Genomic DNA, 26,736 nt, shown 5'->3' with positions numbered 1-26,736 from the left:
CCTGCTGGGAGACCGCTTTTCGGGGCTTCCGCAACGGCGACTTCTCCCGCCCGAGTTGCGGGGTTAAAGAGCTCCTGGAGCGGGGCCTTACAGCACCGCCCCGCGCGGCTTGGAATGGCGGCGGGACTCTGCGAGCGCGCGCCGGGGGGCTCTAACACCAAGACCCGGTGCGCGACCTTGCATTACCCGGCGTGGCTTAATGGCCACGGGACAATTCGCCATCGCCCGCCGGGGGCTTTGACTTTGACTTTGACTCTGACATCGGGGGGGAGAGTGCAGTGGAGAGATAAGATTTTTTGGCCTTCCATCACAGCAATGTGATGGATGTTTATGTAAATTATGTTGTGTCTTGGGTCTATTTGTTTGTAATGTATGGCTGCAGAAACGGCATTTCGTTTGGACCTCAAGGGGTCCAAATGACAATAAATTGAATTGAATTGAATTGAATTGAATTGTGTGAAAGTTGTCTAGCAGTACTAAATATTACATGTCCCCCAAGCAATTATAGCAAGCTATATCTATTAGTAAAGTGTATACATTTAATGAAAGTTAAAAAAGGTGAATGTTTGGACATTGGCCATTAATTAAATCCTCCTGTATCAATGAACAATCTTTAATGTAGATGAAATAAATGTACTACCCAAACTTTTGCAGCTGGAGGTGGATTATATGTTACATCAGATTGTAATGGAAAGAATGGGGAAAGTGTTAAGTGTGTAATGAGAAGATTAGGGACACATGCTGAGTTTGATAATGGTCCAGGAAAATGAGTGATCATTTTGGCAGGACAAGGAGTAGGGTGATGAATCTGCTGTAAATCCTGGAATCTTCGAGGCCAGCCGTGGCTCATTTTTAATATCTTTGGAGAATGAGAAACCTGCATAATCACCTTGCAGGGAGGCAGTGAATACAAGGAATATGGTGGCAGAAAATATTCTCTGAAACATTAGATGTAAATGAGCTGGGGCTCTTTTGACTTTTAGACTTTTAGAGATACATTGTGGAAACAGGCCCTTCGACCCACTGAGTCCACGTCGATCAGCGATCCCCCCCTACGCTCTAGCACTGTCTTACACACTGGGGACAATTTACAATTTTTCTACCAAAGCCAAATAACCTACAAACCTGTACATCTTTGTAGTGTGGGAGGAAACCGGAGCACCCGGAGAAAACCCATGCAGCTACAGGGAGAACGTACAAACTCCGTACTGACAACACTTGGATCGGGATAGTCGCGATCGAACCCTGGTCTCTGGTTCGGTCAGGCAGCAACTCAACCACTGCGCCCCTGCTGATGGGAGGATGTCCTCACCATTGTTCATCACAAAGTATGTCAAAGCTGCTCAAGGCTTCAAGTCAGTTAAACATCACCTTGTTTTTCTGCTTGGAGATAATGACTGAAGTTGAATCGCTATTAATCTTTTATTTGGCGAATCTGCTGAGTTGCAGGATAGATTTAATGACCATTCTTTAATGACCTGGCAATCTATCAAAAATCCTGGTGTGTCACAGCTCTTCCAAGGTCACATTATGTTGTTTCTTTTTATTGAACAATATTGTGTAAAGTTTAACGTGGGTAAGGACCCTCCTCCATTGACCGTACTCCTGGACATAAAGTTAACATCAAGGAAGTTTCAGCCAACATCAACCCAGCATTTTTACTTGCAACACTTCATTGTTACACTCAGGGACCAGGATACTGTTTCTGCATTTGGGACTTGCAACCCTTGATGTGTCATTTTTGAGTCAAACAGCATTTCAGAAATTTGGATGAGGTATAATATGAAAGCCATATAACTATATAATGCCTCTTAGAATAAAGCGATCAATGCAACATTAAATAGTATATGAAGGACATTTTGGGCAGTGTGTACATACATGGCTCCTATGTTTATGAATTGGAAACATTTTAGAAAACCAATTGTCGGGTTGGCAGATGTTGTTGGGTATGAGTCAGGAGTGTTTAATTGTTAACATGTACAGATAAGGGAACAATAAAATTATTTCTTGCAGCGGCATAACAGACCTGCAAACAGTACTCATAATATAATAAACAAAGAATTTAAATTCCCAGTATTCGTGCCAAAAGCCTGAATCTGTAGTGCGACTGAGACAGTTCATAGTTTGTAGTGTTGTTGAGCCGGATGGTGTTGGGAAGAAGCTGGTCTTGTATCTGGAGGTTACGGTTTTCAGACTCCAATACCACGTCCCCATGGTCGGAGTGAAATTAGAGCGTGGCTGGGTTGGTGTGGGTCTTTGATGATGCTGCCTTGAGGTGCTCCCGTGCAATGGTGATTGAGGAGGAAGTGTTGCAAATTCATACCAATTGTGGTCTGTTGATGGGGAAGTCAACGATCCAACTGCATTGGGATGCGCAGACACCCAGTTCTGAGCTTTATAACAGGTTTGGAGGGAGTGATGGTGTTGATTGCCGAGCTGTTATCAATAAACAAGAGCCAGATGTAAGTGTTCATATTGTCTAAGTGGTCCAAGTTCTTGCTAAGCTAGGAGCTGATATATGCCATTAATGAGCCTCAAAGCATTTTGTCACCACAGATGTCAATGCCACCAGTTGATAGTCATTGTGGCATGTCACCTTGTTATTCTTGGGCACCAGTATTACTGATCTCAGACCTCAATAGAGGTTGAAGATGTCTGCAAAAACTCTCGCTAGGTCGTTCATGCAGGAATTGAGAATGCGGCCAGGTACATCATCAGGTCCAGGCACTTTCTGCGGATTCGCTCACATGAAGATCTTCATATGTCGGCTTTGCTGACTGAGATTACCATGCTATGGGGCCCGAGAAGCCACATTAGTGTTTATCCTTTCGGAGTGTCATAGAATGCATTGAGTTCATCAGGAGTGATGCCTCACTTTCACCATGCGGTTTCCAGTTGGAGGAAGTGATGGCATGCAAGCTCCACCACGGCTGCCGAACATCTGTCTCATCCTCCAATTTCGAGCAAAAATGTATTTTTGCCTTTCTGATAGATTTACAGAGGCAGTACTTGAACTTCCTGTATGAACCTGAGTAGCCAGACTTCAATGCCCAAAATCTGGTCTTTAGAAGATTGCCAACTTCGTAGTTCATCCAAGATTTCTGGTTGGGGAACACTCATTGATTTGGTGGGAACACTTTACCACACACTTCCCCGCGAAGTCGGAGACAACCGTGGTGTATTTGTTGATGTCAGTGGCCGCCTCCTGGAACATCACCCAGTCTTCCAATTCTAAAGTAATCGCAGTTTTTCCACTGCCTTTCCTGACATGGTCTTCACCGCTGGAGCTCTGCTCTTCAGTCTGTGCCCAAACCAAGAAGGAGCACAGCCAAGTGGTCAGATTTCCCAAAGTGAGGGCGAGAGATGGAGTGATCTTTGGTCTATATGAAGAAATAGACCAGGAAAATGTTACTGGACTCCCGTACCAAAGGAAGATCTGTTGGAACTTGAGTAACAGTTCATGAAGAAAAAATAGTTTGTGACCAAGCTGCACAAAAAGGGGGTCACGGAGGAAAGGCTTTGGAGATATTTGTTCTCATTTTGGTGAAATTATAGCTATTTCTAAAGATGAAAAAATTTGTAGGCAAATGCAGGAAATGCAAAATGGAAACAGAAAATTCTGGAACCCGTTGCAAATCAAACAACGCCTGCAAAAGAGAACCAGATTTTTGCATTGTCAAATATTTTATTGATGTGCAGTATTTTCCCAGCATTGTTTTCATTTAAAGATAATGATCCCGATATTGGCACCGTGTAAATGATGGAAAATGCTCCAAGAAATTATAAGAATGAGATGGCGTCCATATTTCCAGTAACAGTATCTTTCATTCTTATTCATCGGCCACCCAGACACCCAACATTGCGAGCTGCTTTAAACACGGTTTTAAATCTCCATCTTCTGAACACCAGTAACTACATCTTGTTCTCCCCACCGCCACCTATTCACTCAAAGCTACTGCTATCACTTGGATTTGATAATACGAAATAGGACAAAGAGGCAGGCCTTTGGAACCAAGAGCCTTCTGATGGCTGATCCAATTGCATCTCAACTCCATGTACCCGCTTACCCGTGCTAAACATTTTGCCTGTTTACTTGTCAATAATCGAAATATCGCTGCCTTAAAAATTATTTTAAAAGGTAATTTTTGAGGAAGAGCTTTCTAAAGACATCCATTGAAGGATAAAATATTACCTCTCCTCTGAGAGAATGGAGCAGCTGGGCTTGTAGACTTTGGAGTTTAGAAGGATGAGAGGGATTCTCATTCAAACATATAAGATTGTTTAGGGTTTGGACACGCTAGAGGCAGGAAACATGTTCCCGATGTGGGGGGAGTCCGGAACCAGGGGCCACAGTTTAAGAATAAGTAGTAAGCCATTTAGAACAGAGACGAAGAAACACTTTTTCTCACAGTGGTGAGTCTGTGGAATTCTCTGCCTCGGAGGGCGGTGGAGGCAGGTTCTCTGGATGCTTTCAAGAGAGAGCTAGATAGGGCTCTTATAAATAGCGGAGTCAGGGGATATGGGGAGAAGGTAGGAACGGGGTACTGATTGGGGATGATCAGCCATGATCACATTGAATGGCGGTGCTGGCTCGAAGGGCCGAATGGCCTACTCCTGCACCTATTGTCTATTATCTACCTAAATGAGCCACTGTTAATTCTAAAGAGTCCTTTAGTTCAAAATCCTCCTTCCTGCTATGACACCCGGGATCTTGTATCACTTTGTGACCCACCCTCTCCCTCCTCACTCCATTCTCCTGCCTTAGGTGCCTCAGGTGCCATAACTTCTGACACCTGAACTAATCAAGAATCTACCTATCTCTACCTTAAAAACATTCACTGACTTGGCCTCCACAGCCTTATGTGGCAAATAATTCCACAGATTCCCCACATTCTGACACAATAAATGTTTCCTCATCTCCTTCCTAAAAGAATACTAGCTTCCTTTAATTCAGAGGCTATGCCCTCTAATCCTAGACTCTCCCACTAGTGGAAACATCTCCACATCCACTCTATCCAACCCTTTCACTATTCTGTATGTTTCATGAGGACCCCCCCCCATTCATGTAAACTCCAGCGAATACATGCCCAGTGCTGACAAACATTCATCATAGGCTAACCTACTAATTCCTGGGATCATTCTTATAAACCTCCTCTGGACCCTCTCCAGAGCCAGCACATCCTTCCTCTGATGTGGTGCCCAAAATTGCTCACAATATTCCAAATGCGGCCTTACCATCGCCTCAACATTAAATCGCTATTTTTGTATACAAGCCCTCCTGAAATAAATGCTAGCAATGAGTTTGCTTTCTTTACAACCGATTCGACTTGCAGATTAACATTTTGGGAATCCTGCACCAGTTCTCGCAAGTCCCTTTGCACCTCCGACTTCTGGATTCTCAACCCATTCGGAAAATAGTCTACACCTTTATTCCTATTACCAAAATGCATGACTCCACACTTAGCTACACTATATTCCATCTGCCTCTTCGCTGCCCACGCTGCCAACCTGTCCTTCTGCAGAGTCACTGCTTTCTCTACACTACCTGCCCCTCCACCTATTTTCGTATCAACCGCACACTTTGCCACAAAGCCTTGCCACCCCTCATCCAAAACATTAATATACAACGTGAAGAGTAGCGGCCCCAGCACTGACCCTTGCGGAACTCCACTAGTTACTGGCAGCCAACCAGAAAAAGCCCCCTTTATTGCCACTCTTTGCCTTCTGTCATCCAGCCAACCTGCTATCCATGCTAGTATTTGCCCTTTGATACCGTGGGCTCTCCTCTTCCTAAGCAGCCTAACATGTGGCACCTTATCGAAGGCTTTCGGAAAATCTAAGTAAACAGCATCTACTAACTCTCCTTTGTCTGTTCTGCTATTTACTTCAAAGAATCTCAGCAAATTTGTCGAGCAAATGGGCTTTTCAGCTTTTGCTGTGTTAAAAACAAACTGCTGATGGAACTTTATGGGCCAAGCAGTATCTGAGGAAGGAAATGGACAAGAAATAGAAACCAGTCTTTTCAGAGGAAAGTTGTTGTTTTTGGACACTTATGGGAGGGTGTTGGCTCTAACTGAAAGTAGTATTATTAATACTACTTAATAATACTACATCAATTCAGCAACTTCTCAACTTTGAAATTCTTAACTTGTGTTCTCCAGAAACAAGGGCAAATATGTGCATAATATAATTGGAAGCAGCTTCTCTATCAGCAGTTGCTTTGTTACATTGTTTACTGTTTACCTAGTTTACTGAATTAAAATTCTAGTTAGAAATTAATGGGTTAATTGTACCTATGTAGCAACTTTTAATATGTAACATTTTTTTACTGCCCTTTTTCTCAACCCAAAATGCCTGACGAGTATTGATATGCACACTAATTTGTTTTGTTCTTGCTTGCAGGACCCATAGAATCACCATCACAAACTTCTGTCTTGGAAAGCATCTAGTTAGTGAGGATGATTTACTCAAAGATCAGCGAGGGAGTCCTGCCTACATCAGCCCTGATGTATTGAGTGGTGAGCGCCCAATTCTGATTATTTCAGACTGTTGACGAGGGAATGGGTGAAATCATAGAGTGATACAGTGTGGAAACAGGCCAATCGGCCCAACTTGCCAACACCGCCAACATGTCCCAGCTACACTCGTCCCACCTGCCCACATTTAGTCCATATCCCTCCAAACCTGTCCATGTACCTATCTAACTGTTTCTTAAATGTTGGAATAGTTCCTGCTTCAACTACCTCCCCTGGCAGCTTGATTCATACATCCACCACCCTTTCACCACTGTGAAAAAGTTACCCCTCATTCCTATTAACTCTTTTCCCCTTCACCTTAAACCTATGGTTCTTGATTCTCCTAGATCACTAAGGCTAACTGTGTTCTTGCTGAGCACATAATTGTGAGACAGGAACACTTCTAGTTTCTCTACTCTTGTGTTCTTGCATTGTCCATTTTGTTCAGCTCTTTCTGAAATCTTTCAGTGTCTTGAATGCTTAAGATCTTATGACAATAATTCCTAAATGAGGGATGGTCGTTAGTCGGAAGGATAGATTAGTCGGAAGGGGACTGTTTTCTTTGGAGTGAGTAATGGCTGAGGAGAGATTTAATAAATGTATATAAAATTATGATTCTGAACAATGAATGGTGGGAGGCTGTTCTCTTTGGAGTCTTCGAGCAGATGAAGTCACGGGTACAAAATAAAGTGAAAGAAAGTCATGACAAAAGGAAAAAAACATTTTACATTGTTTGGAATATGGATTGCACTGTGTGCAGGTTGGCTGGAGACATGGCGGCTGCCATTTTGGCATCCAAGAGGGAATTGGATGAGTTTCTGGTGAAATAAATTAAAGAGTCAAGAGTGTTTTACTGTCATATGTCCCGGACGGGACAATGAAACTCATACTAGCTGCAGCACAACAGAATATGTAAACATTGTACATAACGAGAAGAGAAAGAAAAAATAACAAAGATAGAGCAAATAACAAATAATAATATAGTCTTTTGCAGTTCAGAGCTCATAGCTTATTCGTTGTGTTTAATAGCCTGATGGCTGTGGGGAAGAAGCTGTTCTTGAACCTGGACGTTACAATCTTCAGGCTCCTGTACCTTCTTCCTGATGGCAGTGTGTAGCCAGGATGGTGTGGGTCCTTGATGGTTTTGGCTGCCTTTTTGAGGCAGTGACTACGATAGATCCCTTCGACAGTGGGGATGTCAAGGCCGGTGATGGACTGGGCAGTGGTCACAACTTTTTGTAGTATTTTCCGCAGAACAGAGTAATGTTCAAGAGATGGAACAGTTAAATTGCTTTAATGGAGAGATGGCACAGATACAATGTGATGAATAACCACTTCCTGTGCTGTAACTGTTCTATGCAAGTGCGATTACTTATGATTCCTTGAAATTCAGATTCTGAAATCTACCATGTCAACATCTGCAGAAAAATAAAAAGAAATTGGCCAGTAACAATCTCCAACAACAAAAAAACTCCCTCAACTTCAGTGGCACAGAACAGGGTCCCCTATATTTCCATGTCTTGTAGGACACTATTGTCTAGGTTGGCTGAGCCAGCCATAGAAACACCTTGAGTACTTTGTAATTTATTTTTTGTACTTTGATTCTGCAATTAAAATGTATGACATGAAGAAGCTTTTAAAAACCCCCAAAAAAACACAACTATCCCTCTCAACAGAAGTGATTTGTGGAAATGTGCTGTTTATGCTGTTATACTTCCTGATATCTGTTCTTGATTGTCAGAGCGAGAACTGTGATGGAAAATGTGCAGCATGAGCACCTTGCACATTGCTCACTGGTTGTTTTTCTCATCAGTCTTGGTTCAGTTACATGGTTGCAAAATAGACCTTGATTTCCCAACCTGGTCTCTTGATTTATGATGGAAAATTTCATTGAAGTATAGAACCTACTGAATGTTGGTTATAGAAAAGATCTAGGCTAATGATCACAATAGTCAAACTGGAACCAGTTTAGTTATTTATCCTTGGAAGCTGGAATGTAGCAAACTCTGAATAATCCAAGTCACTTACTCAGTGGTATGCAAGCATGTGGAAATACTCTTTGATCTCTATTAATCATTCCACATAAAGTGCAGGAAATATTCAGCAGGTTAGACAACATCTGTGGAGAGAAACTGTTACAGATTGAGTTGATGATATTTCATCAAAACCCTTAAACAAAAATCTGCACTGTTTTGATTTGGGACTTTCCTTCTTAGGACTTAACCAAAATTAACTGACACAGAGCATAAACATGTAGCTGAAGAAGGTTCCCTGCAGTTCTGACATGACAAAGCTACTAAGTGTTCTCTTCTCCCCTCTCTCTCCCTCTGCCCCCAACCCCTTGTGCATTTTGACAAAATATTGAATTAGCAAATGTTTATGACATGGTTAGAAAATAACTTTCTAACTTAATGTGCATCTTCTGGGTAGATAAATACTTTTGAAGTTAAAAACCCTGTAAACTCCCGATTCAGTCTTGATCTCTGTGCTTAATTGATATCAGCTAAGATACAAGTTAGGATGTCATGCTTATGGGCTGGAGTGAAGGTTAGTCCTAATTATTGGATTCCATTGGCAAACAAATGGACCGTCTGTAAGCTACGGATCAAGTTTTGCTCCTCTGGTTAAAAAGAACAGGCTAATTTTTGTGGCAGTGCTGCAAAAAACAAGGCTTATTACCGGAGGTCCACAGCCACTCCAGAGACCATAATGAAGCAAGGAATTTGCAGCTTTATATTTCTAGAAGTTGCTGTGCATGAATGGTTAACTCGTCTCCTTTGTAAATGCTCTACATGAACTGTGTGCTCCCTGAATTTATCTTCTATTACACCTCTGGCTAGCTTCCCTGGGGAAAAGGAATGTTATTCCAAAGGTGTCAAAGGTCTTTTATTGTCACATGTACCAGTTAAGGTACAATGATATTCAACATTTTCAAGGAAAGATGCAAAATGCTGACTTAACTCAGTGGGTCGAGCAGTATCCCTGGAGAACATGGATAGGTGATGTTTCGGGTCCCGTTCTCCAGGGATGCTGCCTGGCTCACTGAGTTCCTCCAGCATTTTGTCTTTCCTTTGTAAACTAGCATCTGCAGTGTTCTGTTATTTCCAACTTTGATTTACCTCCTAGATGTGGGCTAATCTTTGGGATACAAGCATTCTCCAGCTTCCACTGGGTTCACTTGTTATTTCTCTCCACCATGAGTGCAATATGCAGAGGTATCAATTGTGTTTGTTCTCTTGAATGGCTACTTTGAACTGAAACTAACATTAATACCAGATGAGGGATAATCTTCACCCATAGTGCGGTGTGTTGCCCTTCCTTCTATTCAGTGAAATTTGAAGTTGTGAAATACATATTCACACGACAAGTTACCCTGTTTTGATGTTCCTGTTTTATTTCTCTTTAACTCCAGAAATGAGTTGTGATTCACGTGCTATCTCATGCTGATGATTGGGGCCATATAAACCACAAAACCCTCAGCTCCCATCATTTTTGGAATTAATTTGCATCATAAATAGCATTGGTAAATTGCAGTAATTTATTCCTGCCCTGGTTTTTCAAGGATAAATTTTCCTGTTAAAGCAAAGACTTGACCTCTCAAGTTGTTTCAGTTCAATATTAAGCTGATATTGCAGCCTTTCCACTGTATGTGCAGATTGCTTCAAGACATCCAAGTTTCTTTGCCTTCCGGCACTTTTCTCTCCTTTTTCGCCATCTTTAGTGAAAGCTTATGAAGATAGTTAAGTGACCTCTGGCCCCAATATTTATTTCCCTCCTTTAATTTGAATTACGTCATGGCTCATCAATGTTATTATAACTTATTTATTAATCCAGCTGAATATTTTTCCTTCTCCTGCCTGTCGCCTAACCTCACTTTTCCATCTTGCCCAAGAACCAATATCCATTTTCCCCTCCCATGATTTTTACAGCCCAATTTTCAACATCTTGATTCAAACTTCCCACATCAAGAAGTGAAGCTTTGAAGCATGTGGATCTTGAAGCTGATTATGATATGCCTCATGGATTTTCACTTCCAGAGTACTATGAATTGCTCCGACCATTGTGGGCTCCTTGATCATCTTCCCTGGCTTTGATTTGTTCTTTTCATGCCTTTCATTAATTTGTTCTTTGTACCTTTACACACTTCTAGTTTCCCTCTCCCTTGACCCTCAGTCTGAAGAAGGGTCTCGACCCGAAAGATCACCTATTCCTTTTCTCTAGAGATGCTGTCTGACCCGCTGAGTTACTCCAGCATTTAATGACTATCTTTTTAAGAAGGCATTTAATCAAGTTCCCTATGGTAGGCTTTCCTGGAAGATTATGGTAAATGTGATCCATGGTCATGGCTTGGATTGAGAATATACCCATAGAAGATGGGGTAATAGTGGAATGAATGAGACACTGCAGTTTCCATCAAAAACAATAAGCGTTGCCACTTAAAAATTCTTGCCAGACATGAGAATCTTTCCCTATTGGACACAAACAAAATCTCTCAATGGAAGCTTTGATTTAAATGCCTAATGCTTTATGTAAATCTTAAATATTGTTCCCTTCAATAAGTTTTTTCAGAACTGGTCACCTCAGGAAAGCAAGGATATTTTGCCTATCTCAATTCACCCTTGAAGTAGTGGCGAGCCTCAACAATGAACCGCCATTGTCCGTCCAGTGACCATAATTCTATTAATTTCAAAGTAGTTGTGGAGGATAAGACTGGCTCACAAGTTGGCACTAAATTGGGCCTGATTTTTTGAGGCATTAAGTGGGAACTTGTAGAGGTGGATTGGGAGAGCGTTTGCAGGTAAGGGGATGGTTGGCAAGTGGGAGGCTTTCAAAAGTGAGGTAATAAGAGTGAAGGGGCAGCAGGTTCCTGTCAGGGTGAAGCGCAAGGCTGGTAAGTTTAGAGAACCCTGGTGATTGATTGATGTTGAGGCTCTGGTCAAGTAACAGAGAGAGAGAATCCTTCACAAGTATAAGAAGTGTAGGAGTACACTTAAGAAGGTAATCAGGAGGGCAAAAAGTGGAAATTAAATAGCTGGCATTATGTTCAAATAGATTCTATAGGCATATTAAGAGTAAAAGGGTGGCTATGGAAAGAATAACTCCCTTTAAAGATCAGCATGGCCATCTTTGTGTGAAGCCACAAGATGTAGGGGTATATGAAATGAATACTTCTCATCTGTTTTTATAAAGAAGATCATGGAAGATAAGGAATTAAGGCACGGGAGTTGTAATGTCTTAGATCATATGAGTTACCAAAGAGGTGGTAATTGTGATTTTAAAGCATATCGAGTTGGATAAATCCACAGGGCCTGACCAAGTGTAACCTCTGACCCTTTGGGAAGCCTGGGAGAAAATGGCGAGGTCTTGCAGAGATCTTTAACCATATCTTTGCATCATCTTTAACCACAAATGCAGGTCTGGAAGTCTGGAGTTTGGCCAGTGTTGCACTGTTGGTTAAGAAGGGCAGCAAGGACAAGCCAGGGAACTGCAGGTTGGTCGGCAGGCTCGTTGTCAGCGGTAGAAAGGTTGTTGGAGGGGGTTCTGAGGGGTAGGATCTACTAGCATTTGGACAGGCACAGAATGATTAGGCATAGTTATCGTTGCTTTACGTGGCAAATCATTTTTCACACATCTAGAGTTTTTTGCGGAGGTCCGATAGGACACAATGGGGGCAAGGTAATGGACGTTGGCTATATGGACTTTAGCAAGGCCTTTGACAATGTCCCATATGGTAAGCAAGTCTGGCAAGTTAGAGGACATTGAATCCAAGTTGAGCTAGCCAATTGGATTCAAAATTGACTTGGAGGAAGGAGTCGGAGGGTAGTTAAAGAGGGTTTGTCTGATCGGAGGCTTGTGGCTAGTGGATTGTCACAGGGATCAGCTTGTTATAACATTGAAACATGGAATCCACATCAACAAAGTGGAAAAGCTGGAAAGAATGATCAGCACACATGTGAAACAGTGGCTTGGACTTCCACGATGCTTAAGTGCTGTCAGACTGTACGGGACGGGAAAATTGGAATTACCCATTGCAGGACCTGTGGACGAGTTCAAATGCACTAAAGCAAAGTTGGTCATGACCCTCACTGAATCTGAAGATACTGTTATTCGAACAGCGGCCCCCAGTGTGGCAATGGGGAGGAAGTCGACCCCATCTTGTGGTTGTGGTTGGCCAAGTCCAACATGGGAGAGCCGGGCTCGGGCTCGTCCCAAAAGCTCCTCAATGGCACGAAGCAACATCAGTGCAGAAGAGACGGCTCGTGGTGGAGGAGGTGAGAAGAATGGAGGTGGCAGGGCGACACGCCAAGGCCAAGCAAGGCCAATGGACTAATTGGGAGAGCCTGGAAAAGAGGAAACTCAGCTGGCGTGACATTTGGCAAATGGTAGGATCTCGGCTAAGTTTTGTCATCAGAGCCACTTATGATGTTCTACCATCACCCCAGAACCTGAAGCAGTGGTTCGGAGAAGACCCCGCTTGCTCCCTTTGCCAAGCACCTGCGTCACTAAGGCACATTTTAACAGGATGCTCTATGAGTCTCAGCAGAGGGCATAACCAAGTTCTCAGACAGCTGGCATCAATCCTGGAACAGAGGCGAACGATCACAAATGCTTCCCCACAAACATCAGCAGGAAATGTCCACTTCACAACATTTGTACCAACAGGCCAACCTTCACAGCACCAGATAACATCAAAGGATGCAAGCAACCTGCAGCCTGCTCGGGATTGGACAATGAAAGTGGACTTGGAAAAAAAGCTTGTGTTTCCCCCAGACATTGTGGCTACAACACTCCGGCCAGACATGGTGATGTGGTCCACAACAGCCAAGTTGGCATACGTTGTGGAATTGACAGTTTCATGGGAAGATGGTGTTGAAGAAGCTTATGAGAGGAAAAAGACCAAGTACTCTGAACTGGCAACTGAATTGGGTTAAATTTCCCCAACTCTTTGCGATTGGGCCCGCCTTGGGCAATTTCAACATTATTAGTTAGATGCTTCTGTGGTACTAGAAATGTTAGAGTGCAGATTTTCAATATGACAGTCGAGATATTGTTTAGTCTCATCCTCTGCTGTATCCAGTGTTAGGTATTTCAGTAGAGCACGTGGAGTAAATTGAATTGATTGAAGACTTTCGCCTTAATGGTGTGTGTTTCAAGTGGGTGTAGAGCTGAATCACCAAGTTAGCTCATTGAAAATGATGGAGAGTGCTTAAACCTTGTCTTCGCAACATGTACCATTCCACACCATCGTTGTAGATGGGATTTGCTTTGCACCCCACCTGCAGTTTAGCTGTTTAATTGTCCACGACCGTTCATGTCTAGATGTTACAACCCAAATACCACCGACCTTGGTTGTGTGGCAATAAAATTATTTCTATTCTATTCTATTTGAGACCTTTGATCTGAGTTGTTTGTGGGATCGTTTAGCTTCTTGTGTGCTGCTCAGTGTACATGTAGTCCAGTGTTGCAACTTTACCATTTGGCACTTTTAAATATACCTGATGGTACTTGGCCATGCTATTCTGCAGAGTTCACTAAATCAACATCTGTCCCCTAACTTGATTATAATAGTAACTGAAGGATCTCCCAGGCCATGAGATTACAGGTATCAAATATTTCTGTTACTAATGATCAACAGAGCCTTATGAAGGCCCAATTTTAAGCTGCCTTAACCGTGTATTGAATTGGTTGAAGACTGGCTCCTTAAGACTGGTGTGCATCTCAGGAGGGCAATCTCAAATGCCAATTATTTTTTATTATACTTTTGTTTGGTTTAAGTGTGTGTGTGTGTGTGTGTGAGACGTGCCCATGAAGTACTCGGGTATTAATGTGGCAGGTTATTTAGACTTTTCAACTTTCACTTGTGTGACTTTTGTTGATATTCCTCCTTTATATCACCACTATACTGCAATGTAGATAAATGGTGGGAATGCACAGTAAATGGTAGTAATATACAACAAATGGTAGGAAGCCAAGAGTTGAGGATTGGACAGAACCTGAAGCACAGATCCACAGATCACTAAAGAAACAAGACGGGTATATAATGTGTTCATAAAAACAGAGGTTAGGTTATGCAGTAATTTTGAGGTTGGGTTGTTTTTTCCTTTGAAACAGTAAAATGTTAGGGAGCTTCAAGATTTATAAAATCGAGATGTTGAAATAGTGTAATAGGGAGGACCAATGTATATTAACTGCAGGGCCTGTAACCATACAACATTAATTTGAAGTGATGTGTAGAAAGTTGGCATTGAAATGTTTCTGCATCCAGAGGATTGCGATGTTCTGAAAATGGCTAGTTGTAAGTTTAGAAGCAACAGAAGTCTTCATTGCACTGACATTTTAAAAGTTTACATTTGTAAGTTTATGGACTTAGTTTGAAATTTAGATTTGCCTGAATAGCTTTTGTTTTTTGGGCTGATTGTTCACCTTTGATGCCTTGCCTTAAGTTTCACAATTGTTTACAGTATTAACTTGTTACACACAAGATGAAAAATGCAGTCCTACTTGCTCTATTACTATTTACTCATCTGTTAACCAAGACTTATAACGTCAGCTCAGACTTTTTTCCCAGGTCTTTAAAATTCTGGGATACCTTGCACCTGTCAACCTGCTGTTCTATAGTTTGAGGCTATGTGACCGCAAAGTGATTTGTCCAGTTTCCAGCTTCACTGGTTTCTTGCACGTTGGCTTTGGCTCTTTGCCTAAACAACAAAACTATTCTGACAACGTTGCTTATGAGTGTGATTGTCCAACGTTGGGGAAATGCAGTATTTTCTTCCATATATTCCTGAATAAAGTGTGAAGTACTTTGAAACTATTTGATATTGTAATAAAGTACAGTGAACATGTAAATATTGTGTCAGTGTATGGCATATATATTTTCTTGTAGCACTAAATTCAAGCTGTATAACTAAGGATAGTTCACAATGCAGTGAATAGTGTGGAATTTTATACTGAGCTTTGCGCTGAGAGCTGATGAGATATGTTTGTGGCTGCAATGATTTTATTGGACAAATCTGAGATGAGGTGGAATTGAAGATGTTTCAGAGATGGAAGCCAAAACGTCTAGAAAAATGGACACTGCTGGAGTAACTCAATGGGTCAGGCAGCATCTTGGGAATATAAATAGGTGACATTTCTGGTTGGGGTCAGCATCTTCCATTCCTTTTTATTATCTTTTGGAAAATTGTTCTCTGCCTTTTGCAACCTCAAATGCTAGAATTGCAATGGCAGAAATCTTGTCAATCTGAATCCCTAGGTTGATTAAGCAGGAACTCTTTTAATATATTGGTATAATCAGTCAGCTTTTAAACCATTTGAAACAATGGCTAAAATAGAATGTGTTTTGTTTTCCAGGCCGGCCGTATAGGGGCAAACCAAGTGACATGTGGGCATTAGGTGTGGTGCTCTTCACAATGCTTTATGGGCAGTTCCCATTTTATGACAGCATACCTCAGGAGCTTTTCAGGAAAATCAAAGCAGCAGAATACACCATCCCTGAGTAAGTTTGTGTTTCTTTTGCAGATTCATCCTTGCCTTAACATTTGTTTTTAGACTTGTGTTTGTATTGTGTTTAATTCTAGCCGTTTTGACTCCTTGGCTATCAATTAATCATGGAAAGGTTGGAAATAGTGTTGAGATCTTTCACTGTATTTCTTTATATTTACCAAGGCATTCAAATGTTGGTTCTAACTGTGCAGCTTATTTATTGAAAATTAATCAGTATTGGTAAATTCAAAAATATAACTATTGGATCCTTGCTTTTAAATATAGGTGACAATTCTTCTTTAGTTTTGAGATATGGCATGGAAACAGGCCCTTTGGCCCACTGAGTCCATTGATCACCCGTTCATACTAGTTCTATGTTATCACATTTTCCCATTCCCTACACACTAGGGGCAATTTACAGAGGCCCATTAACCTACAAATCTGCATGTCACGGATGTGGGAGGAAACTGGAGCACCCGGCGAAAACCCATGTGGTCACAGGTAGAACCTGCAAACACCATGGAGACAGCACCCGAGATCAGGATTGAACCCGGGTCTCTGGTGCTGTGAGTCGGAGGCAGTTTCTATCAACTGTACCATTGTGCTATTCTTCAGCTGCCCATCATCTCAGAGCAGTTTCACTATGGTAAACTAATGAAGACAGACCTTAAGGCTCACTGTGTGAAATTCAATTTAAATGATTCAATAACCCTTGCAACTTCTGCTTTGTGTAGGAGTGCCTTCCAATGCTTACATCACTCCCAAATCAATATTAAACTTTCCATCCACTAATTTCTCTACAGTTGTGCTTTGAATTTAAAGTAATTTTCTGATTTTCAACTCTTGAACTGTTACATATCTCTGCTTTAAAATACCATATCTGTGATACCACTTCAAAACTGAAGAGAAAACATTTTTTCTGTAAGAGGCCTTGTGCTGCCTTATGCTTACTGCTGCCAACAATAACTTAGTAGTTAATGTAGTAAAATATTTTATTGGGTACTTCACATGCGTGTTGGCAAAGTTCGATGGCCACAGGGACATTCGGGAAAATCTGCCACTGCCTTGAGATTGCTGGTTATCTACTCCCTGGTCCATGATTTCTTTCCGTGTGGTCCCACGTCTTATTTTGGGAGGTCAGCTCCCAGTATACTAATGAGAGCATGTGGTTGCATTTGGAGTCAAGAACAAGCCCAGAGCTCCAACTTCCTGTCTCTCAATCCTGCTATTTAAATAAACAAAGTGCTGGAATAACTCCGCGACTCAGACAGCATCTTTGGAGGGAACGGAAAAGCAACTGGTCATGTCGGGGCCCTCCAAAGGAGGGTAGGGGTGGGAGAGGGGTGTTGATCCATTTCCTCCAGCTACCTGTTTAAGAAGGAACTGCAGATGCTGGAAAATTGAAGGTACACAAAAAGGCTGGAGAAACTCAGCGGGTGCAGCAGCATCTATGGAGCGAAGGAAATAGGCAACGTTTCGGGCCGAAACCCTTCTTCAGTCTACCTCCTCCAGCTACCTGACCCGCAAGTTATTCCAGCACTTTGTTTTACTCAAGATTCCAGTTGTGCAGTGCTATGTCAGTCTTTTAAATACGTTTACAAATATCGTTGACTCTGGATCTATCAAAAAGGTTGCAGAAAAACATGCTCAGACACCCACAATTAAACATTTAAACTAAATTGGATGGAAACATTCACTTTGTTCCTGGCAGCTGATTTTAAAAAAATAAAAAATTTCCTCCCATTACTTTCAATGTAACTGCTGTATTTTTTGCCAGGTTATCTTGTCAAGGGTCCAGTGTGTGTGTTTCTCACACTAAGAGTTGGGAGATCAGTGCAGGTTTGCCATGAGGAGATCGAATGGCAGCAGAGGACTTCCATGGCCACCACTCTATTAGGCTGCAGCCTGTGTGCTGAAATTGCACAGTTATGGGTGTATCTACTCACTCTGGATATCAGTAGAAGATATGTATTAAGACAGATTACCAGAATCTTGCTCAAATTGATAGTGGCTTAGTGACTTTTAAAATGGAAAGAGTAGAGAGGTTTGGGGAAGGAATTCCAGAGCTCGGAGCATTGGCGGCAGAGTGCTCTGCCTCTGCCAGTTACTAGGGAGAGGGATCGTGTCAATGGCTCGGAAAAGTAGTCTGTGGTCAGAACTCCAAACAATGGAGCTTTTAAGACTTTCCTGTATTTAGTTGCAGGAAATTTTAGTTAAGATCTTTTTTCTTTATTCAGTAGGAGGAAATTTCTGCTCATCCGGTACTTGCAGTCAGACGAGTATTGTTACATTTCAGAAATACTTGGGGGATGAAGTCAGTGGGGGTGGTGTGGATTTTGAGGGAGACTTTGCTCAGTTTCATAGGCTTACACCTGGAACTTGCTGCAGTGTGTGTGATGGATACATGGAGCTCAATATTAATTTATTCAGGACATCGGTGGTAATTTTGAAGCTAGTGTTCATGATTCTTGCTACAAATTGATAATGATATCAATAGTTGGGAAACTCTGATCTGAATGGCTAATTTATCTCTATGTTCTGTGTGAATGGAGAAAAAACAGATTTAGCTATCAGTTTTACTGTATGCCATTTGTGACTTTGAATTATCAAGGGTGGCAACTTGATTTTATTAATAGTTCCAGGAGGGATGAGCACATATTTGGGATTAGTTTAGTTTAGAGTTTCAGGCCCGTTGGCCCACCGAGCCCACACTGACCAGCGATCCCCGCATGTTAACAATATCCTGCACATACTCGGGACAATTTACACTTGTTCCAAGCCAATTTACCTATATACCTGTACGTCTTTGGAGTGTGGGAGAAAACCGAAGATCTCGGAGAAAACCCACGTGGTCATGGGGAGAACGTACAAACTCCATACAAACAGCACCCGTGGTCAGAATCGAACCCGGGTCTCTGGCGCTGTAAGGCAGCAACTCAACTGCAGCTGGTGCGTGTGCTCAAATACTTTGGAGAGGGAGTTTTCTCACTTCACATTTCCATATGACATTGAAGGCTACGGCCCTTCGAGACTATTACAGCTGTGAGCAATTGCATCTTTCTTACTCGCTCGCTTCTTTCCCTGACACTTATTTTCTCTCACCTCCCACTGTTCTGCCACCCATCTCGCTTGGGGCTGATTTACAGTGCCATTTAACCAACCAAGCCGCACCTCTTTGGAATGTGGGACACAATTGGAACAATATTGCGGCAGGACAGGTGGTGAATGAGTAAACTGGTTGTTTGCCACAACGGTTCGAGTTTTTGTACTTTGGACCTGAAAGCAAAGGTGAGGACATGAGAGGCGATTATTTTTGTGGGTATCAAACCAAAATGTGAGAGTTTGGTTGAGCTGGAGAAATATTGTGACATATCCAGAATTGAAGTACATTATTGTCCAGAACTGTGTGTAGTATTTCAGGCACATTCTGAACAGAGACTCTGTGATTTCAGTATGAGATTTGTTTGTACTTTGGTGCATTTGAATATTACATGGTTGCATGTCCACAAAAGTTCCTTGATCCTGTGATTCAGCCCATTGCCATTTAACTTATTGTGTGACCAGCGCGTACATTGTTCATTCCATTGATCAACCACTGAGTCAGCATCGTTTGCAAGAACAGAGCACTTGGACTCTTCCCTTTTCAATGTTTGTTTTTATTAAACTTACTCATGGTTTGAATATTTTAATGAGGTGGAATGTTGATTTATAATGTTGTGGGGATTTTTGCTGAACATGCCATTATGAGGGAGTTGAAGTGAGCAAAGTTGCTGCATTATCTGAGAGTTGAGTTGCTGACTGCAGCTGTCCTGGTGAATTGGTGGCTCACATGTGCGGGACTCTCGAGCAGTCATTGTCAGCTTTCTGTTTATGATTCAGCTTTGAAACTAACATACATCAAGTCAAATACAAAGAAAGCTGCTCAAATTTAAAATCTGCTTTCATTATTTAAGATAAAAATGGCAACATTTTTTGGAAGTAATGGTTGGGAGTGATTAACTACCATATTGTTTTTAAGAAGGAACTGCTGATGCTGGAACAATCGAAGGTAGACAAAAATGCTGGAGAAACTCAGCAAGTGAGGCAGCCTCTATGGAGCGAAGGAATGGGTGACTTTTCTGGTCGAGACCCTTCTTCAGTCTGAAGAAGGGTCTCGACCAGAAACGTCACCCATTCCTTCGCTCCATAGATGCTGCCTCACCCGTTGAGCTTCTCCAGCATTTTTGTCTACCATATTGTTTTTTGTCTGTTTAGAAGGATGGTATATCTACTCCAGAAGGATGGCAAATAATTTACGCCAGAGACAATGGATGCCAGCCCTTGTATTGGAACTTCATTCATGTATTCCCACAGAATTCCCTCTTTCCATTTCCAGTGATGGCCACTTCTACGTTGATGATGGCATCCTTTGCCCATACGTTGCTAGCTGCTCCTGTGGGTGATCTCCCGCAGGCTGCCAGCTCCCATGTTGAGCAACCTGCCAGCTGAGTGTGTGCCAGGTTAGGGTGCAAGTGAAATTCAGAGACCAGCAGAGGAGGACAAAGGGCTTAATTAGGAAAGGAAAAATAGATTATGAAAGAAAACTGGCAGGGAACATAAAAACTGACTGCAAAAGTTTTTATAGATATGTGAAAAGAAAGAGATTAGTTAAAACAAATGTAGGTCCCTTGCAGTCAGAAACAGGTGAGTTGATCATGGGGAACAAGGATATGGCGGACCAATTGAATAACTACTTTGGTTCCGTCTTCACTAAGGAAGACATAAATAATCTGCCGGAAATAGCAGGGGACCGCGTGTCAAAGGAGTTGGAGGAATTGAGTGAAATCCAGGTTAGCCGGGAAGTGGTGTTGGGTAAATTGAATGGATTAAAGGCTGATAAATCCCCAGGGCCAGATAGGCTGCATCCCAGAGTACTTAAGGAAGTAGCTCCAGAAATAGTGGATGCATTAGTAATAATCTTTCAAAACTCTTTAGATTCTGGAGTAGTTCCTGAGGATTGGTGGGTAGCAAACGTAACCCCACTTTTTAAGAAGGGAGGGAGAGAGAAAACGGGGAATTACAGACCAGTTAGTCTAACATCGGTAGTGGGGAAACTGCTAGAGTCAGTTATTAAAGATGGGATAGCAGCACATTTGGAAAGTGGTGAAATCATTGGACAAAGTCAGCATGGATTTACAAAAGGTAAATCATGTCTGACGAATCTTATAGAATTTTTCGAGGATGTAACTAGTAGCATGGATAGGGGAGAACCAGTGGATGTGGTGTATCTGGACTTCCAGAAGGCTTTCGACAAGGTCCCACATAAGAGATTAGTATACAAACTTAAAGCACACGGCATTGGGGGTTCAGTATTGATGTGGATAGAGAACTGGCTGGCAAACAGGAAGCAAAGAGTAGGAGTAAACGGGTCCTTTTCACAATGGCAGGCAGTGACTAGTGGGGTACCGCAAGGCTCAGTGCTGGGACCCCAGCTATTTACAATATATATTAATGATCTGGATGAGGGAATTGAAGGCAATATCTCCAAGTTTGCAGATGACACTAAGCTGGGGGGCAGTGTTAGCTGTGAGGAGGATGCTAGGAGACTCCAAGGTGACTTGGATAGGCTGGGTGAGTGGGCAAATGTTTGGCAGATGCAGTACAATGTGGATAAATGTGAGGTTATCCATTTTGGTGGCAAAAACAGGAAAGCAGACTATTATCTAAATGGTGGCCGACTAGGAAAAGGGGAGATGCAGCGAGACCTGGGTGTCATGGTACTCCAGTCATTGAAAGTAGGCATGCAGGTGCAGCAGGCAGTGAAGAAAGCGAATGGTATGTTAGCTTTCATAGCAAAAGGATTTGAGTATAGGAGCAGGGAGGTTCTACTGCAGTTGTACAGGGTCTTGGTGAGACCACACCTGGAGTATTGCGTACAGTTTTGGTCTCCAAATCTGAGGAAGGACATTATTGCCCTAGAGGGAGTGCAGAGAAGGTTCACCAGACTGATTCCTGGGATGTCAGGACTGTCTTATGAAGAAAGACTGGATAGACTTGGTTTATACTCTCTAGAATTTAGGAGATTGAGAGGGGATCTTATAGAAACTTATAAAATTCTTAAGGGGTTGGACAGGCTAGATGCAGGAAGATTGCTCCCGATGTTGGGGATGTCCAGGACAAGGGGTCACAGCTTAAGGATAAGGGGGAAATCCTTTAAAACCGAGATGAGAAGAACTTTTTTCACACAGAGTGGTGAATCTCTGGAACTCTCTGCCACAGAGGGTAGTCAAGGCCAGTTCATTGGCTATATTTAAGCGGGAGTTAGATGTGGCCCTTGTGGCTAAGGGGATCAAAGGGTATGGAGAGAAGGCAGGTACGGGATACTGAGTTGGATGATCAGCCATGATCATATTGAATGGCGGTGCAGGCTCGAAGGGCCGAATGGCCTACTCCGGCACCTAATTTCTATGTTTCTATGTAAGTGCAGCAATCCCCTTCAAATAAATGTGAGCAGTTGGCGGCTGTGAGGAAAAGTTATTTAATTTATAGTTTCGATGTTTATGCCGGAATGCTGCCTGGGTTAGAGGGTCTCGGCTACATGAAGAGATTGGATAGACTTTTGTTTTAGGTGGAATTTATTGTTTTTTCTGGAGCAAGAGAGGCAGATGGGAGGCTTGACAGAAGTACCGCTATGTAAAATTATGAGTTGTAGACAGTGAACCATATTCCCAAGGTGGTAATGTCCAACATTGGAGGGCATAGCTATAACGTGAGAGGGGGAATGTTTAATGGAGATGTGCGGGGCTAGTTTTTTTTGTTTACAGAATGGTGAGGGCCTGGAACACATTGCCAGCGGTGATGATGAAGGCAGCTACGATAGTGGCATTTGAGGCTTTTGGATAGGCACACGGAAGTGCAGGGAATAGAGGGAGATGGATCAAGTACAGCCAGATGAGATCAGTGTAACCAGGCATCATGTTCGGCACAAACCTTGGGGGTGAGGGGCCTGTGCCTGTGCAGTTCTATGTTCTATGTTTTAAATTGTTTACATGGGTATTTTTATATTATTTGAAAAAAAAATTTAAACCAGGTTTTCCCGGTGTTATTCAAATGTTACATATGTTGAATGGCTCTGGCCACATTGGCAGCCTTGATTGCCGGTAAGTCTAGAGAGGCTCCTGTGCCGAGACACCAATCCCATCACAGTCAACTGTGCTGAACTAACGGGCTCCCAACAAAAGACTACTCGAGTGGGTCTGCTGACACAGGCAATGTGGCTCAGGGCAGGAGAGCTGGGCACTGGAATAAACCCTGTTTCCTTCAAAAACAGGATAAGGGGTAAGGATCAAAGTTAAAGCATGTGAAACTGGGAGTAGTTTACTTAAGTGGACCAAGAGTTGGACAACAGGTTAAATAAAACTAAGAATAAATAGGTCTTTCCCGGATTGGCAGCCTGTGACAATTTGATATCGTAAGGATAGGTACTTTGATCTCAAATTATTTATAATTTGGCTGCTGGGCTCAAATGTAATAATACTTCCAAATTTGCTCTTGACACCAAACTGAGTGGCATTGAGAGTGGTGTTGAGGCTGTGAAGGACAAAAAGCTGAACTGAGTGAATGGATAAATGGAGTCCCATGTGGATCAATAGGATATTTTCCACTGGTAGAAACAGAACACAGTAATTTTTAAATGTTAATAAATTGGAGAATGTTGATGTTCAAAGAGGTCTGGATGTTCATGTAATAAATCACTGAAAGTTTGCAGGCAGGTGCCACATGCATGTAATGCATGGATGGGCTTTATTGCAAGATGATTTGAGTACAGCAGTAAAGATATTGTACTATTGTTATATGGAACCTTACTGAGATCATAGCTGGAATACTGTACACAGTCTGAGTAGTCTCATCCAATAAAGCATGTATTTACTTTTGAGGGAGTGTAACAAGAACTAACCAGACTAGTTTCGGGGATGGGAGATCGATGATATAACAAGAAATATGCTAAGCTTATTACATAGATTACAAGACCTACACCAAACCCAAACCAATTAGGAGCAGACGAGGGCATTTGATCCAATTTGTGATTCCAGCTACAAAGACAGATGTATACAGCAATTCGTTCTTCCCCCGCACAATTAAAGCATGGAATAATCTCCACCCTACTATAGTTACCCAACCAGATGCAACTAAATTTAAAGTAGCTCTTTCTTCCCAATAACCCTTTCTGGCTTAAGTCCTCCCTCCACCACCTCCAGTTTAAATTCCATTTGGAATATTTTGGAGGACCAAGAACCAAGCTCCGTTTTCTAGAGTAGAAGCAAGGAACTGCAGATGCTGCTTTTCCAAACTACAGTGCAGGAGGAACTCAGCGGGTCACATAGATATGGAAAACATAGATCAGCTGACCCTTCCTCAGACCCGAAACATCACATATCCATGTTCCCCAGAGATGTTTCCTGGCCTGCTGAGGTGCTCCAGCCCTTTGTGGCATTTTTTTGCAAGAGTTTAGGTGATCTTGAAACCTACAAAGTTCTTGCACATCTTGACAAAAGAGGGTGGATGATGTACCCCTAGCCTTGGGGTTTTGGGCTAGTGATTAAGGGATTTCCCATTTAGAACTGAGATGATGATAAAAGTCTTTACTGAACGGGTGGTGAATCTTTGAATTCTGTATCTGGAGAGATCCTCATCTGTGTTCACCTATTACTTGCCATGCTTTGTCTCCTCTTCTCTCCCAGCTTTTTTTGCTCCCCCCTCCAAACCCCCCTCCCCCCATATGTCTGAAAAAGTGTCCCAACCCAAAATGTCACCAAGCCATATTCAGTTGAGTATGTTAGTTGCACTCCCTCAATGTTTTAAACGAGTGTTTGATGCTGTGGTTCATTTAACAGAATTTCAAAGTTGGCCAAGTTATGAGTGGGAATTCAAAGCCTGATGATTTGCCATTGCATTAACCTTTCGTTTCAACATATAACCAGTTTGTTTACATGATATTTGCTATTTGTTTTAGCCGCCCAAACGTTGGGGGGGGGGGGGTTGTTTGGGTCAATCCTCGTCCATTATATGATGAAAATCATCACGTTCTTGGTGGGAAATGTATGCCCTTTTGTTGATCATTGATTTCCTTCCTTTTCAGCCCTGTTCATATTGCATATATTGCTTTGCAGTGAATAACATTTTTCGTTAGAATTAATTTCCATTAACAATATAACATTGATCTCGCCAGTGTTTGCTTTTGAGTGTTGCTGCAGCTCAGATCTGTAGGATTAGTTTTATTTTGGGAGGTGGATTTTATGTGAGCATTACTCACTGGTTTTGTTGCTTGTCTTATGCCTAAGGTATTGGGTGTGCTGCTATATGACTCATGGTTTACATAGCTTTGTGTCAAATAGATTCAAGACTTTTATTGTGCAGCTGGCATAATGTTGTGGGTTCAGTGTGTTTTTGTAAAGGTGCCGTTCAGCAATATTAATTATTTTATATCTTTCCTCTCTGACAGAGACTGCCGTGTATCAGAAAACACAGTTTGTTTGATTCAGAAGTTGTTACTTCTGGATCCACAGCAAAGGCTGACAGCAACTGAAGTGTTGGATTCATTGAGCTCCATCATCGCTACGTGGTAAGTCTGCCGTTCAGTAAAGCATAGCTTCATACCTGCCTACCCCCCCTCAAGTCCTATCAATGGAGCTTCAGAGTTCCCGTTCCTTCTTTACGTTGCCATCACCATCACATACTGTAATCTTTGGATCAGAGTTCCTCTTGACCACATCTCTTGCCTATCTGTTGCTGTAAGTGTGACTGACACTGTGCTTTCACATTGTCAGCAAGAGATGTGTCATCTTGGCGAGAAAAGAACATTTGATTCCTGTTTTCCTCTACCCTTATAAAAAGCATTGCCTCATTTGTCTTTGAACTGTGAATTCTGTCAAATTCCAAACAGGCCTTTTACACTTAGACACTCCAAGATAACCCCATACAAAGTCAGGACCAGAAAATGAGTGAGTGAGAGTAATGATATTTTCATAAGAACTTGTGACACTCGAGTGTTGATGCTGGCCAAACATTGAACTATTTGGGTTGCTCCCGTTTACCAGCTCTCTGGTCGTAGATGTGTAGTTTGAGGTCCCACATGTGTCCAACCAGGTACCTTTTTTAAATGTGTCGCTCCACCATTGCCCCTGGCATCTTATCAGGCAGAGTTCCAGACCCTGAGTACTTGGTGTCATTTCTTTTTTAATCAACCCTCCTCCTCAGCTTTTTATCAATTAGTTTAATTATATGCCGCTAGTTATCAATCTGCCAGAGGAAATAGATCATTCATGTTCACACAGTTTCTTTCTTGTTAAAGGAAATAGGAGTTTTATTTTTAAAGGAAAGAACAACTGCAGTCTTGTCAGTTGCCCTCCTACACAGGAGTAATGTGATGATGGATAGAGAATTATTCGTTAGACAGTGGGAATAAAGTTACCCTTAACAGAATCAGAATCACACTTTATTCGCCAAGTATGTTTTGCAACATACGAGGAATTTCATTGGCCAGGTCAGTCATACAATTAAAAGCAACAGATCACTCAAAAAAACACATTTTAACATAAACATCCACCACAGTGACTCCTACACATTCCACACTGTGATGGAAGGCAAAATAAAGTTCAAGTCTCTTCCTTTTGTTCTTCCTCGGTCGTGGGCCTCGAGCTGCCATTGACGGGATGATCTTGACTCCCGTAGCTGGCGGCGTTCGGGCCCTCCACGT

General features: G+C 42.2%; 1 protein-coding gene across 4 annotated transcripts in view; it reads left to right on the top strand.

Moving 5' to 3' along the window:
- The window catches only part of stk40 (serine/threonine kinase 40), an 85,538-nt gene that overhangs the window by 45,448 nt on the left and 13,354 nt on the right, over window positions 1-26,736 (top strand). For all 4 annotated transcript variants that reach the window (XM_033045460.1, XM_033045461.1, XM_033045463.1 and 1 more), the window contains 3 exons: window positions 6,403-6,518; window positions 15,870-16,014; window positions 25,483-25,602. In XM_033045460.1, the coding sequence (XP_032901351.1) occupies window positions 6,403-6,518; window positions 15,870-16,014; window positions 25,483-25,602 (381 nt within the window). The remainder of the gene's footprint in view (window positions 1-6,402; window positions 6,519-15,869; window positions 16,015-25,482; window positions 25,603-26,736) is intronic.

The sequence above is a fragment of the Amblyraja radiata genome, chromosome 27, assembly GCF_010909765.2.
Source record: "Amblyraja radiata isolate CabotCenter1 chromosome 27, sAmbRad1.1.pri, whole genome shotgun sequence".
Taxonomy (NCBI): Eukaryota; Metazoa; Chordata; class Chondrichthyes; order Rajiformes; family Rajidae; genus Amblyraja; species Amblyraja radiata.
The sequence above is the reverse complement of the archived record's forward strand: the minus strand, read 5'-3'. Positions and strand labels throughout refer to the sequence as shown.